This window comes from Pyrus communis, chromosome 9 (assembly GCF_963583255.1).
Source record: "Pyrus communis chromosome 9, drPyrComm1.1, whole genome shotgun sequence".
In the NCBI taxonomy this organism is placed as follows: Eukaryota; Viridiplantae; Streptophyta; class Magnoliopsida; order Rosales; family Rosaceae; genus Pyrus; species Pyrus communis.
Genome location: NC_084811.1, coordinates 4069642 through 4088708, shown reverse-complemented (window position 1 = coordinate 4088708; position 19067 = coordinate 4069642). Strand labels below are relative to the sequence as shown.

At 35.7% G+C, this 19067-nt stretch overlaps 2 protein-coding genes and 1 pseudogene across 2 annotated transcripts; 2 read left to right on the top strand and 1 right to left on the bottom strand.

Moving 5' to 3' along the window:
* Positions 1–4247: 4247 nt before the first annotated feature.
* Positions 4248–6012, bottom strand: LOC137744044 (pentatricopeptide repeat-containing protein At3g56550-like). Its single transcript, XM_068483907.1, has one exon. It carries the CDS (start codon positions 6010–6012, stop codon positions 4249–4251), a length of 1764 nt encoding a protein of 587 aa, XP_068340008.1. The 3' UTR covers position 4248.
* Positions 6013–6269: 257 nt separating this feature from the next.
* LOC137745536 (protein NRT1/ PTR FAMILY 4.5-like) lies at positions 6270–9578 on the top strand (annotated as a pseudogene).
* Positions 9579–13699: 4121 nt separating this feature from the next.
* Positions 13700–16329, top strand: LOC137744667 (protein NRT1/ PTR FAMILY 4.5-like). The gene is made up of 6 exons (XM_068484433.1): positions 13700–13765; positions 13861–13948; positions 14068–14285; positions 14403–14819; positions 14916–15040; positions 15480–16329. The coding sequence occupies exons 1-6, from the start codon at positions 13700–13702 to the stop codon at positions 16327–16329; spliced, it is 1764 nt and encodes a 587-aa protein (XP_068340534.1).
* The last annotated feature ends 2738 nt before the right edge of the window (positions 16330–19067 follow it).

Sequence of the window (19067 nt, the reverse complement as noted above, 5' to 3'; positions counted from 1 at the left end):
TGGGCCGAGTACTTATAGGCTTATAGCAGAGTAGTTGAATGTTGAAGCTTTTGGTACGTATTGGTAAATTATTATTGTTGAATTATTATTGCATTCTCACTTACAAATAACGTATATTTATTGTAGAAATTTTATAATCGGGACTGTTTAATTTCTTAATATCATTTGAAGAATATCCATGCAAAAAAAATCATTTGAATCAGACATTGTTTAGTCATCCAAATGTTTCAAATAAATCAAATACAAAGTAATATATTAATGATAAACCGTCCATTTGTCTACACATTTGAATGACTGAACGATCTCCTATTCAAATAACTTTTTGCACCGATTATCTTCAAATGAAGATTAAGAAATTAAACGGTTCTGATTATGAAATTCGTACAGTGAAAATACGTTAACTGCAAGTGGAGAGATAAGCACATCTCAAGGAACCCCAAGGGGGGAATGTAAGTATTTTTATGCACATGGTTGTTTATTTTTGTTTCTTGATTCTTGTTTTGATTTATCCAATACATATATCAGAACTAAATAGAAGTTTGCATAAAGTAAAACAAAGTGTGCATAAATCATTTTTTCAAAATCCAAACACTAAAAGTAAATAAGAACGTATAGAAGAAGAAGAAAAAGACGTGTGCAGAATTCACTTCCCGTAATTGAGACTGTCTGGTTTTTGCTTGATTTAGCAAAGCTGGTAATATTTGATTATTTGTTGTCGATGTTGTGAGTGAAGGTAAAGGCAAAGCATGGGGCATGCCTTTGCCTTATTGGAGATTTGGACCCAAAGCTAAGTCATGAGTCACATTTGAGTCCTTGACCATCCCTCTGTTTTATGAGCAGAGCGTTGACCCCATTTGCGGCCCTTCGCGCCTACAGCGGATCTGACCCACATAAGATTTATGTTTTTGTTTATTTTTCGTTTTTGAAGATTTTTGTTTATTTATTTATTTTTTTTGCGCTCAATTATAATTAATGATAAATCATATGAACGATTCTTCTCAACACGATTGCCCAATTCTATGGCTTTTTATACATCTTTCTTTTTTTTTTCTACTTGTAATTTGACCCTGTGAGATTTATTACACATTTTAATACGTGTGCGTATTTTTATTTATTTATATTTTTATATATAATTGAACAGGTGTGCCAAATTTTGCAATGATAATTAACTGTTATGCGGTAGATATTCTGTTACAATGTTTGCAACCTAAATGTAAAAAGTGAGAGAAATCACTTATGAGAGTGTTTTTGGAGTACTAAAGCTCGCACTGTATTTGTCATCTCGAAGCTTTTTATTTGTTAAATAATAATATGAGCTAACTCTAAATCATATTTGTTTCTGATATAAAAATAATGGCATGTAAAGTGCTACATGCATTATGATTTTATTGCTTTTAATTTGACATTTTAGTTTTTTGTAATACATTTTTTTTTTTTTTTAAATTTCAACCAACAATTGAGAAGCAATATTTCAACCGTAAGCCTTTGTACTTTTATAGTTTGTACTTTTTTGTGTGATTAGCTGGATTGTAATTTTTTTTCAATAATTCAACTCATGGAAGGGGAGGGATTTGATCATTTGAGCTTTTTTATTTTTCAATTTTATTATTAATAAAAGAAGGAATGATTCGAAATTATTAAAATAATTTAGAAAACGAGAGAGTTTCTAATTCAGGATGAATGAATGAAAACTCGACATTTTATTCACTAAAATATTGGACCACATGCATTTGATCATTTTAATCAATACCAAGTGAAAGGCTACGAGTCACCTCATTCTATTCACCAAAGGGTAATGTTACAGAGACTAAATGTGTAGACTAATTTTTGTAAACTAAATCACAAGAAATAATTGGATTATCACTTAAGTGTTTATTTCTTATTTGTGACATGTCATTTATTTTTCAAATTTAGTCCACTAACATTATTCTTCATTAAATTGACCTTTTAACCTCAATGTGATGAGTCGATACATTCCATCTTTTTTTTTTTGTCAAATAAAGATTTTGTTAGATTAATCACTAACGGAGTTCGATAAATTTCATATACTTTCATTTTTTCAAACAACAAATTGTGAAACAAAAATTAGATGAAGTTGAAAAATCATTAATTTTGTCATTAGTTGTTCTTAATGTTGATACAAATAAGTTGTCCATTTGTTTTCTTATTACCAACAAAAGTTGGTACAATTAAAAATAGAAAGAAAAAAAATGGATAGGGGAATCGAGAATATGGATATATATTTCACCAAGCAAATAGGACAATCCATTAATCTTAATTATGGAATCAGATTTTAATATCATTATCAATATAATGCGATTGCAATATGCTAAATGAAATCTAAACATTTAGGCAAAGAATATGCGAGATTAGCTATTCAATAATGGTCACGTGTGCGACACCTACTGCGACACCTACTCTCTCTAGAAGAGGAGAGGGCCATTACACCCCTATATGTCCCTCATCCACCAAGTATATTAATAATAAATGAAAGTAAACGAAAATGATCCAAGCGCAGGGACTATGACAAGACCCGCAAAGGCAAAAACAATCAACGAAAACAATAATAAGAACAAAACGAAATTTCACAAGCATGAGCAGAGGCTACAAAATCTGGAACTGTAGACCACCAATAATAAGCATAAGTTTCTGCTCCAAAAGAAGTTAAAGCTTTTGCAACTTGATTTTCTTCTCTATGAATATGTGCACACCTAAATTGCATTTGACGAAGTCGCCAGAAACAGTTCTTCCAACCCATCATAAGAAATCACAAGACAACATTAGGAGCCTTAATGTAATCGGTTACTTGAAAGTATTATACGGGGCACCACAAGAGCTACTTGGGCTACACCCACCGACTAGTGTAACTAAGTTGGTTAACGCAACGTGTCATCTTTTAGAATTTAAATTCGAATCTCTCTCTGTAACTTAGACAATATTAACTCAAATAAATGAATAAAATATTGTTTGCATGTGGAAGGTTGCCAATGCAATTGTTGTTTCCTTTGGTTGAGTTGTTAGAATGTATGCAAAGCTAAGACTGCCTCTACCCTCCAGTGGGGTCTCACAAACTCCTTTGTTTAGACTCCATTGTTTTAGACATTTACTTCTCAGAATTGTCATGTTTTGGAGGTTGCTTCCGGCAAATGGTTTTTCTGTTATCTGTTACCTTCATCCTTTTTTTTTTTGGCATCTTTGGTTGGAGGGTCTTCATCTCCAACTTCATCAATCATTTTCTTAATCGCATCACTTAACACACTTTATAAAGTACTAATTGTCCTTCGAGCAGCTTTGAGAAGACCACGTCGGCATCATTAAGCTCCTTCCAGGTAACATTTAGAAAATTAGAAAGAAACTTCCAAGAGCATATGCTTGTTTTGGAGAATATATACTAAAATTAGATAGATGTAAACCAGATTTATTTGTGGTAAATAAAATACTGACGCTTATATTGACACGTCGTTTGGTGAGTAAATTTGGTGCATAAATTTGTTGATCCGAGCATGCATTATTGTTTTTCTAAATGGCTTTTGATGCAGCGATGGGACAGACTTGCTTCTGAGTGCAGCTTATCAATTGGAAGTAATGAAGTAATGAAGCAATTGGCATAACGCCTCATTTTAGTTCATGCATTGAAAATCGATAGAAGTGGTTGTTGAGTTTGTCAACTGTCAATCATTTTGGCCATTCTGTGAAAATGTTATGTTAAATGAAAAAGCAAGTGAAGGGATTGGTTGGACAAAAATACTCACAAATCAACGGAGATTTTGCATGAAATGACCAAAATAATTGACGGTGGACAAACCAGAGACCATTTCTATTAATTTTCAATCTCAATGATCAAAATGAGGAGTTATGTCAATATCCTGGACCATTTTAGCTAAAAGAACCTTAAAAAATGAGTTTAATATGCAAATCTATGGTTAATTGCCATTCCTGCTCTGAAAAAATATACTTGTTTTCCCAGTTCATCTATAAATCTGAAAGAGTTCACTTTTAACGGATAAGGATGAAGATAATTTGGAATCCTTCTTCAAGGGAACAAAAGCAAATTTTCCAAGTATTTATTTATAATACTACGTGCTTCAAACCTACAACTTGCAGATTAGATTATGAACTTCCAGTGTTCTGCATCACTGTGTTCATTTTATTCGTTTTTTTTTTTTTTTTTCGAGAAATCTCGATGGCACGAGGGAAATTTATTGGATGGAAAAAAAATTCTCATTTTATTCAAATCACTAGGATAAGTTACCAATAATCTTTACATGAACATAATCCACCCTTGAAGTGATGAAACCGAACACGATCCCTAACAATTATTTCTCGATCGAAAGCTTGTGAAACAAACTTTGTAAACGAATGGCAATCTCTACAAACTCTCAGGTTCTTAACTATTCGTAAAGGCGTTCCTTCTGGAGTTCGTGCCAGGCCAAAAGAGATTGCCAGCTTCTCACTGTGACATGAAGCAGAAGTTCCTAAACAATCTGTGTCTATGAAGGGAAACTCAGAAGTTGTGATAAGAGGTTTCTCCTGCACATAACCATGCAGAGCAGCTCGATGAACAACTGCTCTCAGTTTCCAATAAATTTCATTAGTGTCAGGATGTGACTTGTCGTCCACAACAAATTTGTGAACCTGATCACCAATTTCAATCCAGCTCCAACCAGGAGTTGTCTTTACTCCCTCGGATTTAATCAACTTTCTCATCTTTGCAACACCAACTGCATTTTTCTCTTTTGAATAGATTGTAGCAAGAAGTACGTAGTCCCCTGCATTCGATGACCCTAGCTGGATTAGATTCCTCATGGCAATTTCCCCTATTTCTACGTTCTTATGAATCTTGCAAGAGCCAAGCAGGGTCCGCCAAAGGACTGGATCGTCCTGGGCGTGCGAAGTCCTAATAACATGAAGTGCCTTTTTGAGCATCCCAGCTCTGCCAAACAGATCCACCAGGCACCCGTAATGCTTAATTCCAGGCTTAACATTGAACTTAGAGATCATCACATTGAAGTACTCAACACCCTTCTCTACCAAGCCTTGGTGACTGCATCCACATAACAAACCAAGAAATGTGATGGAGTTCGGCTGGACTCCTTCCACCAGCATACGCCCAAAAAATGAGATTGCTTCATCCCCACAACCGTGGACTCCATACCCAACAATCATGGAGTTCCAAGTAAAAACATCCCGCTTCCGCATCCTCTCAAACACACTACGAGCACTATCCAAATTACCACATTTAGCATACATATCAATAAGCGCATTCCCAACATAAACATTCCCCAGAAGCCCCTTTTCACTAGCGATTCTATGCATCTGAACTCCAGTATTCAATGCTCCCAAGTGAGCACAAGACGAAAGCAACCCAACAAACGTAAACCCATCAAGACCCACATTCTCATTCCTCATCACATTATACATCTTCAACGCCTCATGGTGAAGGCCCTTTTGAGAGTAACACGAAATCATAGAATTCCAAGACACCAAGTCTCTCTCAGGCATATTATCAAACACCTTCTCTGCACTCTCAATCAACCCATCTCCCGCATACGACCTCATAAGATTGGTGCAAACAACGACGTCACTCTCGTACCCAAATCTTACCACAGCTCCATGAATCTCTTCACACTTCTTCCGGGCCTTCAGTTTGTCGCAGGCCTTGAGCACGAAGGAGAAAGTGTATGTATCAGGAGAAGAATCGGAACCAGATGAAAGCATGCGATTGTAGTAAAAAATGGCTTGGAGAGGAGAAGGGCTGCTGGAAAAGCCTCTGATGAGGGAATTCCAGTCTTGGGTTTGTGGGTTTTGGAGGTGGTGGTGGAAGAGCAGCTGAGCGTAGGGCAAGCTGCCGGAGACGGAGACGGCGCAGAAGTTGAGCAGCTTGTTTGAAATGGCGGGGTGGGGTTGGAGACCGTTGGTGATGACGTGGGCGTGGATTTTTTTGAGCCGTTGGAGGCTGTTGCATCCTTGCAATAAGGATAGGATGGCTTTGGTTTTTGAAGTTTGGCACATTTGAGTAATTTTGGGTTTGGGATGAAATTGTTTAATGTTTTAGTAGAACGTACGTACGGCCGTTTTGTTAGGTAAACATTTTTAAAATTTTATACAAGTGGTATTGGGACGGGAGAATTGAACATAATAGTCGTTTACAATGTAAGAAAGTCGGTTTGAGAAAGTGATTTAATACCTAGTTGTTCAAATACGAGATAACTGTTCTTAATATAAGACCTACTTATTCAGGTAAGCGATTTAACTGAAAACACGAAGAAATGAAGCCTACATTAGTAGCTTTGCAGCCGTTACTGGACCGGGAGCGAGCAGCAACCACAGCACGAGACGGTTCTGATGAGCCTGGAATTCGACATTTCAGTGGTTGGACAATTATGGTTTTGAGAGATTGCCACAAAGGAGACTTGCACACCAGGTCTGATCTCCTTAACCTCCAATTAAGATGGTGTTAAAACACTGCATAATATCTTCAAATTTGATAGATATGGGCTGAGGCATATATTATCCTTTACATTGAAATTGAAAATTTGGCAGAAAGTAGTCTACATAGTTGCAGAAGTCCAAAACTTTACATCAAACATCCTCCGAAAACAACCTAAATCTTGCAAACCTAACATAAAACGGAAGTGCGCCAACCGTAGGAGTCTGCTCAACTCCATCTCATTTGAAGTTATAATTCAAGTTTAAATTATAAAAACTAACAGAGGTGCATGGTTAGCACTGCGCTTTTTATATTCAAGTTTAAATTCCTCTCCCAACCTACAGCTCCCTCGAGCCGATGGACAAGAAGAAGGGAGGATGCACTGCCTCCAGCTTTATTTTCGGTAAGCAGCCATTCTCAGTAAAAGGGTGTTCGAAATCACTTCTGTCTAGAATTCTATCTAGTTATATGCTTGCTTTTGCATGTTTTGGTTTACACTGCATTTTCTTCTTGCCTGTGTAGTGTTGCTGGCGTTGGACTACATGGGATTCATCGTAATCATGGTCAGCATGGTGCTGTATACGTGATGCACTTAGATCTGGCGCACTCTGCCAACCTTCTCACAAACTTCATGGGATCAACTTACCTCCTCACCCTAGTTGGAGGCTTCATATTGGACACATACTTAGCAGATTCACAACATGCCTGATTTTTGGCGCAATTGATATACTGGTAACGTAAAAAATTCACATCATTTGGTTATTTTCTTCAAGTTCTCCAGTTTTACTTATCTCACAAAATTTTATAAAATCTGTTACAATTTTAGGCTTTGGTGATGATGACAGCGCAAGCTTATTCAAAGTATTTGCAACCAAAAGAAACTTGCACAGCAAATTGTGTCGAAGGCCGTATCACTGCCATGCTCTATGGATCCCTGTGCTTGTTGGCACTGGGATCAGGCGGTGTGAGGGGAGCACTGCCCGCACTTGGTGCTGACCAGTTTAACCGGAAAGAGGAAGCGAAGTTGCTCACGACATTTTTCAATTGGCTTATGCTCAGTACTACAGTTGGAGCAACTATTGGTGTGACAGCGATTGTGTATGTTAGCATGAATGTAGCTTGGTACTGGGGTTTCTTGATAGCAACTGTTGCATCCTTTGTCGGGTTCACTGTTCTCGCGATGGGTAAGCCTTTCTATAGTCTCCAAGTCCCCGGCGACAGCCCCATTATAAGGATCGTTCAGGTCTGCCTCTCTCTCTCTCTCGTCAAAGTTCTGTCTTGCTATCTAATCAAACTCACTAGCACAAAAACTATGTTAATTACATTTTCACACGCCTATAACTAATGTGTCTAAATGTTGTGATAGGTTATTGTTGTTGCGATAAAAAACAGACATTAAACGCAGCTAGGGAGCTCTGATGAACTGTACGAAATCAGCGAAAAGGAATCAAAGTATGCTGAAGAAAAAATTATCCATACAATTCAATTCAGGTGATATTACATTAATTCATGATTAAAGTTCACCAATAAATGAGCTCTTTCATGCATGTCAAACATAATCTAACAAGGGTCACCAAATGGAATATCCCATCTTGTAATGTAAACATTCTTCATATTTGACAAAGAGAGAAAACACACAATTAAGGAGAAAATTGATCATACAATCAAAAGTTTACCTCAAAGTTTCTGTGCATGTAGTAGGGCTTTGCCTTTGAAAGTGGACAATTTGTTGGACCAGGATACCTGTTTGTTGATTGGAGGGGTGACAAGGATGTGTGAAGTTTTTAAAAGGTTTTTTAGCCAAAATGATCATTGATATTTGCATAATACATCACTTTGGTCCCTGAGATTGAAAATCAATAGAAATGGTCCTTGAGATTGTCTACCATCAATTATTTTGGTAATTCCGTTAAAAACTCCATTAAATGTACCGGAGTTCTTGGCCAAAAGTTTGGGCAATTTTCAAAGCTTTATAACTCAATCGTTTTTTAACCAAATTCGACTCATAATATATCAAAATAAAGATAGGAAAGTGTAGAACAAGATTATATCTATTTGGAAGCCCAATGGTTGCCGGAGATGGCTGGAAAATAGTCTGAATGGTGACTGATCCGAGGAAAAACTGAAAAACTGGCCAGAAACTGGGTAAACTTTAAACGTTCATAACTTCTTCAATACTCAACGAAATTGAGTGATTCGAAAACGAAAATCATACTTCTCGATAATATGAAGAGAATAATATCTTGTTTGATAGCTAATTCGCCATTTTTTGACTGGAAAACGGCTCGAAAGTGCCTTAGGTTTCGACACAGTTCACAAAGTTTCGACGAAGCAGTTCGCAAAATTCAAACTTTAGTTACTGTATTTTCAATTTCATCGAATTTTATCTCTAAGGACATCTGTCAACTACCCTTACCTTTTATGTGCTGCACACGTGACGATTTGCTAAAAGAAATTAGTGCCTTTTATGTGCTATGATACAATAATGTACTAATTACTGCCTAATGGTATTGAATCAGTTGTCTAGACAAAGCTGCCATACTCGGCAAAGACTCCAAGCCCCAACCATGGAAAGTTTTCACAGTAACACAAGTAGAAGAAGTGAAGGTCCTAACAAGAATGTTGCCATTTCTCTTCAGCACCATCATAATGAACAGTTGTTTGGCACAACTCCAAACATTCTCAGTCCAACAAGGAAGCATCATGGACCTCCACTTAGGCTCCTTTGAGGTTCCGGCTCCATCTATTCCCGTCATCCCTCTCCTCTTCATGTCCATCCTCATCCCGCTGTCCGAGTTCTTCTTCGAGCCTTTCTCGCGAAAGATCACAAAGCACCCATCAGGCATAACGCAGCTTCCGTGTGTTGGCGTTGGACTATTCCTCTCCGCAATCTCAATGGCAGTAGCAGGCATGGTGGAACACAAAAGAAAGAGCCAAGCCAACAAGGACATAACAAAGCCCATATCTCTCTTCTGGCTTTCGTTCCAATATGCTATTTTTGGCATAGCTGACATTAGTAGGGTTGCTTGAGTTCTTCTACAAGGAAGCTCCCGCGGGGATGAAATCGCTCTCTACTTCATTCACTTTTATTTCGCTTTCTCTTGGGTCCTTCTTGAGCTCGGTTTTTGTCGCAGTGATCAATGCCTGAAAACACGTAATTGTAACCGTTTAAATATGAGAGATGGAAAGGGAGAGAGATTAGGAGGGGAAAAAATCCTACTCCTGGAAAGTGAACAGATGAATCCTTTTTATGTCACTGCCTGAAAACATGTACTTGACATGAAGAATTTGCGCTGATACACAGCTGCAGGAAAAAGGCTAACTGAAAGGGGAAGGTAAAATCTTGAGGTAAAAGGAAGAGAAGTCAGAGAGGGCGAAGAAGGTGGAGCATGCACGTATGCAACAACTTTGCAAAAAGCCTGTAGAAATTAAATGATGAAAATATAAATGGGAGGTGGGGCAGCAATCTCTGTGACCAACTTATGTTACATCAAACAAACCATTTTTGAGGTAAGGTCCAACTCTTTATGATCGAGGTGCACCCATTAAAGTTGAAAGTGATATCAAATTATTTGATTGAACTTCACCTCACCCGTGCTGCCTGTTGATGGAGAATTCCCAACTATAATTGGTTGTCTTAGACTCTTAGACGTATTCTTATATCACTGGTTGTCAAAAAGGTATCGTCTCCAGTTCCAATCAATCCAAGTTTATCATGCCATTTTATAAGATAGCATGTGGTCTAATATCACAATTGATAGGCTGTTGAATACGTCATTGGTTCAATATATTTTTTCCTTTGAATTAATGTAACAGTTGCAAATTCTTTCACTCCCCTTTTTATAATTTTTTTTTCTTCTTATAATGAAGATTGATTGACAAAAAATACTGTAACTGGTTGTATATATATTTATCTAAAGAAATTAGGTTAGATCACTAATTATATTAAGTCACAAGATAAGAAAGATAAAGACAAATATATAAAGGGGAATATTATATCCTTCTATGGCCACCTAATGCAAGCAACTTCTGAAGTATATTATTGGATGAAGAGGGTGAAAAGAAAAATATTTGGATTATTAGTATAATATGAATGTGCCCATGATCTGAAGGAGCTCTTGATCAAGTTGAGTTCTACATGTGTGTTAAGTATATGGGTGGAAAAAAAATACCAAAAATATCGCAACCGACCGAACCAAACCGAAAAAATTCCAGAAGTAAGAGTATTTTAAATTGAATCTCCCGTATGTTAGAGTATTTTATAACATCGACTTGCGAAATTTAAGGAATATTTCTTGAGAGTTTTGGATTTCTTTCTTAACCTTGTAATTAAGGAAACAGCTCATGCATTAACTAGCAAGAAGTGTAACTATCAAAGTATATATGTAGCCAGAGTTCACACAATTTTTCGGAAAATGATTTATGCTTTTGGCTTCATATATAATAAGTTAGTATTAGGCTGATTTGAGACTGGGTCTGACAAATGAGTCGTGTGTGCCATGTTCGTGTTGTTTTCTTGTAACATATGTTATCTTAATGGGTCGTGTTGTGTCACACCCGTTAGCATAACGGGTCCTTAATAGGTTGGGTCACTTTACCCAATGGGTAAAATGACCCGACCCGTTAAGAAATTTTTTTTTTTTCTTCTTAAATTTGCACATACCATACATTGTCACATAAATATTACTTCAAAACATTAAAACACATTGGTCGTTTAGGTACTACACCTACACTTAAAAATAAGAGTCTAATAAAAAAACATCCATACACTACCAGTCTATTACAAAATATTAAATGTGCAAGGATATGCAAAATGAAAGAGTTTTTGTTTTCAAGGTTGTGAAGCCTTTCTCAAAAGTTTAAACCTTGCCTATGGAACTCAAACCTTGCATGTTATTCCTTTTACAAAATCCTCAATTTTCATCGATCATCATGAGAAAATTGTATTGAAACTTTGGCTTGATCTATTGCCTTCAAGAGTTATGTTGATGATGTTTTCAGTAAGGTTTTCTACGCCAGAACTCTCTTTCCCATAAACTAAGTATAGAAAAACCAAACATTAAAAACCATTCAAATTATGAGAAGTTTACCAAAATAATTATGAAAAGAAATAAAACAATAGTACTGTACCATATAAAAATATATTAGCCTCGAACCTAATGCACAATGGAATCTCAGCCGATCCAATGGTCACCAATTTCTTAAATTAAATTTAATATATATAATTATTATAGTTTTTAGGGGTATAAAATTGTTAAATTAATATATATATATATAATTATTATAGTATTTTTTTAGGGTTATAAAATTATAAAATTCGTGTTACCCACTTGTATACCTGAACTAACCCGTTATTTTAACAGATGCTTATCGGGTTACCCGATAATGATTCGATTCGTTATTGTATCGATCCAAACACCTGTTAATTTCGTATTATGTCGCGTTGGATTATCGAGTTGTGTCAGGAATTGCTAGGCCTATTTGAAACTACAAATACTTGAGAAATGAAATCTGTTGAAGCCTTGGTCCCAGAAAACATGATGAAATCAAATTCCTTTTCAGCTGTATGGTCAACTAATACTACTAAAAAAGTATTTGGATCAATGGGACGACGGTTGACTTCATGTGCTTCCCCTTCAAATTTGCAACGGGGTAGATGCTTTCTTTCTTTGGTCCCAGGGTTTCCTTATAGGGTTGACCAAAGAGAAGAATCGTTTTATACGGTCTGATTGTTAACTGATTAAAAATATTTTTAGAGAAAATATTTTGAAACCAATTCTTAGTTAAAATGCAAGTTAATCATGGAAAAACATTTAAGGTGCATCTTGTAAGAAGCAACTAGTATTTCTTTTTATCTAAATGTGCTTTCTGTCATTTAAAAGCACCATCTAAACGAGTCCAAAGTGTTAACAATTATTTTTTGGGTACTAGATGATGCCTACACACTATATGTGTGTAAATATAAAAATTAAAAATATATGGAACAAAAAGAAGTTGCAGAAAAATGTGAAAGAGAGAGGGAGCGTGGGAGTGGGATAATATTTTTTTAAAAGAAATAGGCATGCGTTGATGACATGTGAGTGAGGGAAGAAGAAAAAATTTTGGACGAAATTACTTGTGATATTTTATTCAAATTAACATGGAAGGGTATCATAGTATTTTTCTTGGTTTTTTTTGTTGACAAAGAGTGTTATATTAATATGTACGTAGTATAAATAACAAGCAAATAATATTTTTAATATACTTATTAATTTTCAAATATGTGCGATAAATCATTTGTTGACGTGAACGGTCACATTCAAAACTTTCTTTCATTCTAGAAATGGTAAAGAGACTTTCAAAAGTAGAACTCTTCATAGATTCTATGCCACCTCATATTTTTGACACAATATTTTATAATATTGGTACAAAAATTATACTAAAAATATAAGGTAACAAAAAGTATATACATCGAATTTTGAGAGAATCCCGTTAGCATTTCTCCTTTCATAATGAGGATGGGAAATAGATGATGTAGACAATTTCAAATACCAGAAAAGGCAAAGAATAATATAAGTTATTAAGTTTGATAATGTGGTAGATCGAAAATATATTTTAATACAGTGGTGCATGCACTGAGGAGTGACAAATTCAATAACAATCAAATTGGCCAATTACCAATTATGATCATGCCAAACCACCACCAACGTATTATAATGAAATGTACGATGCATTTGCTTTATTAGGATTTTTTACGAGATATATTTTAATGTTAGGGAAACTAAATTTGCAAACTAAATGATGTGGCATCAATAGGAATGAGCACGTTTATCAACGTTTAAGTAATAAATCAATCATCAACTTTCATGTCTTTTAGTTTCCAAAATTTAGTCTCCATAGCATTACCCTATTTTTTAAGTTCTCATTTACTACTTAGGCATTTGCCTCAATAAGATCTGTATTTGGGTGAATCATTAAGACTCACATCGGATTCTTGACAAACAAAAATACAACTTCACACTTACTGGATTGTACATAGTTTTTTTCATTTACATAAAATTTGGTCATTGTACATAATTTTACTTTTTAAACCCGCACAAGACGGTCTGAAAAACCATGACCTCAAGATTTAACCATCAACTACAAAGTAAACTACTTTCTTTTTGCGCACAGAGAGATTAGAAAGGGTTAAGTTCCCATGAACTTAGAGAGAGAGAGAGAGAGTTGACAACAGTACGGCAATCAATCTGATACCTTAAGGGTTAAATTCTTGGCATCTTTGTATGCTATATGTTCAAGGCCTCTTGTGCGAAAACAAATATTCTCAACCTAATTTATTCTCCATTTTCAAATATGGTAAGTAAAAAGAAGAAACCTAAATCTTCTCTCTGTTTATGTCTGTTGTTTTTGTGTTACTTTGGTTAATATGTTTCACAATGTTCTGCACACAGGCAGAAGAGAATGCCGAGCCAACCTACAGCTCCCTCGAGCCGACGGACAAGAGAAAAGGAGGATTCACCGCCGCCAGCTTCATTTTCGGTAAGCAGCCATTCCCAGTATCAGAAAAGAAGTCTGCAGAAATCACTTCCTAGTACGCTACTAATATCCTTGCTTTTGTATATTATGGTTTACATTGAATTTTATCCATGTTTTTGTAGTGTTGCTGGCATTGGACACCATGGCATTCGTCGCAAACATGTGCAGCTTGGTGCTGTACTTTCTCTACATGATGCATTTGGATCTGGCGCACTCCGCCAACCTTCTCACAAACTTCATGGGATCAACTTACCTCCTCTCCCTTGTTGGAGGCTTCATTTCGGACACATACTTGAGCAGATTCACAACCTGCCTGATTTTTGGCGCAGTTGAAATACTGGTAACAAAAAAAAAAAAAAAAAAAAAAAAAAAAGGAAAATTCACATATATTTTGTTGTTCTTGTTCTAGTTCTACTTATGTCACAAGATTGAATATGCTTTTGTTATACACCTTTAGGCTTTGGCGATGACGACCGTTCAAGCTTACTCAAAGCATTTGCACCCAAAAGAAACTTGCCTGACAAAGTGCGTCGAAGGCCGTATCGCTGCCATGCTCTATGCTTCTCTGTGCTTGTTAGCACTGGGAACAGGCGGCGTGAGGGGAGCGCTTCCCGCACTTGGTGCTGATCAGTTTAACAGGAAAGAGGAAGCAAAGTCACTCGCTACATATTTCAACTGGTTTATGCTTAGTACTATAGTTGGATCAACTATTGGTGTCACAGCCATTGTGACTGTTAGCACCGAAGTAGCTTGGTACTGGGGATTTTTAATATGCACGGTTGCACCCATTATCGGGTTTGCTGTTCTTGCTATGGGCAAGCCTTTCTACCGCCTCCCAATCCCCGGCGACAGCCCCATCATTAGAGTCATTCAGGTCTGCCCTTCTCTCTAATCAAACTCAATTAGCACACAAACTCGTTTAATTACTAGTTAACAGGTGTATAATGTATGTGTCGAAATTATGTGATAGGTTATCGTTGTAGCGATAAAAAACAGACATTTACCGCAGCCTGGGAGCTCTCATCAGCTGTATGAGATCATTGAAAAGGAATCAAATTATAATGAAGAAAAAATTGCACATACAGATCAATTCAGGTGACATTACTGTTTTGCTTAAAAGTTCATTAATAATTTGCAATAGTTCAAACAAGGCTCACCAAATCGTTTGTCCCCGTCTTGGCATGCCAAGATTCTTCAAAATTTAGAAGAAAACATAAGAGAAACATATGATTAAGAAGGAAACTGATAATATAACGAATAGTTTACACCAAAGTTTCTGTGCATGTGGTAGTGGTTTGCTTTTTGTAGTGAACTTGTTGGACCATATGCTATCTGTTTGGTGATTTGAGGGTGAAAAGAATGTGAAGCTTTTGGAAGCTTTTAATCAATTTTTGTTGATTTCATTAGATAACAATTTACAATTATGTAGAGCAGTTTTTTTTTTTTTTTTTTTTTTTTCCCCTTCTGGAAAAAGCTTGACTCTTTGGTTATGACACAGTAGTGTACTGATTACTGCCTGATGATATTGAATCAGTTATCTAGACAAAGCTGCCATACTTGGCAAAGACTCCAAGCCCCAACCATGGAAAGTTTGCACAGTAACACAAGTGGAAGAAGTGAAGGTCCTAACAAGAATGTTGCCAATTCTCTTCAGCACCATCATCATGAACACTTGTTTGGCTCAGCTCCAAACATTTTCAGTCCAACAAGGAAACACCATGGACCGCCACTTAGGCCGCATTGAGGTTCCAGCGCCATCAATCCCCATCATCCCTCTCCTGTTCATGTCCATCCTCATCCCGCTCTACGAGTTCTTCTTCGTCCCCTTCGCGCGAAAAATCACAAAGCACCCATCAGGTATCACGCAGCTTCAGCGTGTCGGCGTTGGACTAGTCCTCTGCGCAATCTCAATGACAATAGCCGGCATAGTAGAAGTGAAGAGAAAGAACCAAGCCAACAAGGACGTCACAAAGCCGATATCCCTCTTCTGGCTTTCGTTCCAATATGGTATTTTCGGCATTGCTGACATGTTTACCGTAGTAGGGTTACTTGAATTCTTCTACAGGGAAGCTCCCACGGGCATGAAGTCGCTCTCCACTTCATTCACGTGGATTTCGTTTTCTTTCGGGTACTTTTTGAGCTCGATTTTCGTCGCAGTGATCAATGGTGTGACGCGAAGAATTGCACCGAGCAAACTAGGATGGCTGCATGGAAAAGACCTAAACAAAAACAATTTGCATCTTTTTTACTATTTTTTGGCAATCCTTAGCTGCTTCAACTTTGTGAACTATGTCTATTGGGCTTCATGGTACAAGTACAAAGCAGATGAGGGAGATTCTAAGCTGCAGCTTAGGGCTTTGAATCAAACACCTCAGTCACAATGACTCAAGTGTTTTACAAGAAAGTAGAAGCAGGGCTAATGAAGCTGCTGCCTCGATCCACTGAGGAAAAAGAAAGAAGAAAAGGTGGCAACTTTGTGAAACACAAAAGAAAAGGAAAAAAGAGAGAGAAAGCATAGCTAATTAACCAAGGGCAGGAATCATCGATGATAATTAATGGATTTTATTTTCAGTCTCTATTTTTTGTCTTCTTGTTGTGTGTTTGGGATTGTCCAATTTAGGTTTGGAATGACAATATGTCCAATTTACCCCTCCTCTGCATATGATAAAACAAACGTATTGATTTTCTCCATTTAATAAATTTTTCCTTGCAAAACAACGTTGGCATTTTGCTTTCATTTTATGTTATTATACTGGTCTAAACAATAAAAGCATTTAAGAATTGTTTGAAAGTGTTTTTAAAATAAATTTTGTAACAAATAATATTGTTAGTAAGTTAAATTGTTAGTTGTTAGGAGGGAGGAGAATCGGTGGGAATTGAACTTGTACCAGAATGCAAAGGTTTCATTTCTTTCTGTCTTTGCTGTAAAACGCTTGTAAAATAGTTAAAAACACTTTAAATGACAATGTTTAGGGCTGGTTTGGGATTGTGATGCTTTAAAAAAAAACATATTAAAAAATCTAGAACAATAGAAAAGCAAAATTAGAGTCTACCGTGCTTCTAAAAAAAGTGTTTTTTATTTTATTTTTTATTTAAGCATAGTAATCAATTCTCATTTAATGACATTTTTAAATAGCAAAGTATAACCCCACATATTTTATAAAAATACAATCATTGCCCATACATTATTTTTTATTTGACAATTATTATATCACATTAAGTACCATATCATTTTTAGTCATTTAACATATTCACAACAATTTATGTAAAAGTTTATCAAATACTCAGACACTGGTTTTTTTTTTTTTTGTTAAAAGCACTTTTACAAAAAAAAAAAGTTTACCAAACACTCAACAACTTTATTTTATAGCTATTTATTCTTACAACACAATAAAAGCAGTTCTATTAAAAAGCACAACAATACTAAACTAGCCTTTAATTGAAAAGGTTAAAAGTACTTCCAAGTTAGAAAAGGCGCTTTGGAGATATAATTTCTGAGTTTAGTACGAGTTGCATATTCGTATTTGGATTTGTTATAGGTTATGTTTAGAATTTAGGCTAAATCAATTATAAATGTAGTACAAGAGAGATAAAGGGATTTGAAAATTCTACAACGTATTGTATCTAATAATTTGAAATTCCTTCGTCTAATATTTTGTTGACATTCATTTCACTTCTAAGTTTTCCTATGTCCATACGTCTCATGCAAAATCTCTCATCCCTTATCCATGTCGTCCACGTGCCTTTGGTAAAATATTTTACCGGGTTACTATGCCTTCATAAGCATAATCAACTTAGCTCAGCTTAACTTGCAAACTTCATAAGACCCAAATATGATGTCCTCACCTTCTAAAATTTTTATTTTTCATGTCTTATTTTTTTTATATAACGATATATTTATTCTAAGGGGTGAGGAGAATAACTTGTATTGAACTTGTCATTCACGATATTTGAACCTAACTCTCATTTAGAGCATCCTTAATGGAGGCTTTATCCTTCTTGAGGCTACCACATTTGTAGCTCTAATGAAAAATGTCATCCCCAATGGACCAAAAAATGGGCTACATCCACCACATGGGCTAACAACTTCAATCATTGTAGCAAAAAGTTAGGTTACATCTAGCCTCAAAAAGTAGAGGACCCACACCAAATTGAGAGCCCAATCTTGATTTTTTATTTTTTATTTTTACTTTAGAAATGAGTGAGCCCAATTTTAAGGGTTTATTTTTCAACCGTTATAGAATTTTAAGGGTTTTTCAACCGTCTGTTTGGTTAAGAAAACATATACAAACAACTATGTTTTGTGTCAATGATTAGAAAAAAAATGTAGTGCTTTGTGTTTAATTTTCTAGATTGAAAAATTCATAAAAAAGTGATGAAATTTAACATTGGTAGTTTAGAGACTAAACCAAAAATATAAACAAATTTATGGTTGTTATGAAATGAAAATCTTGTTTGATTTCGAAGAATGTCAGTCAGAAAAATAAACCAACGGATGAGATTGAGATAAGATAAGAATCCAATGGTTATTATGAAATGAAATCTTATCTTTTCTGATTTCATAGAAACAAACCAACGGATGAGATTGAGATAAGATATTCTATAACAATGCATAAGTGATCAAATCTAACCTTGTCAGAATTTGAATTTTTCAGGTTAAATTAAAATTTAAGATAACACGTCCAAAAATCAAGTTAAGAAAAGTTAGGACAAAAATAAATTTACGGCGTAATCAAATTACTACATAAATAAAATATATAGCCCCTTATTGGGAGATTTTTTTTTTTTTTTTTAAGCCCCAAAGATTCCTCGGAGTTATATCCACCACTTTTCTATGAGCATCCTCAATGAGGGGCTTTACAATGGAGCTAGAAAAGTGGTAGATATAGCCCAATTTAGAGCTCCGAGAAATCTTTGGGGCTCTAAAAAGCATCTCTCCCAATAAGAGGCTATATATCTTCCTTGGAGCTATATTTATTTACGAACTTTTTAACCTAAAAAATTCAAATTCTAACAAAGTTAGATTTTATCACTTATGCACTGTTGTAGGCTCTCTTATCTCAATCTCATAAGTTGGTTTGTTTCTATGAAATTAGACAAAATAAGATTTCACTTCATAACA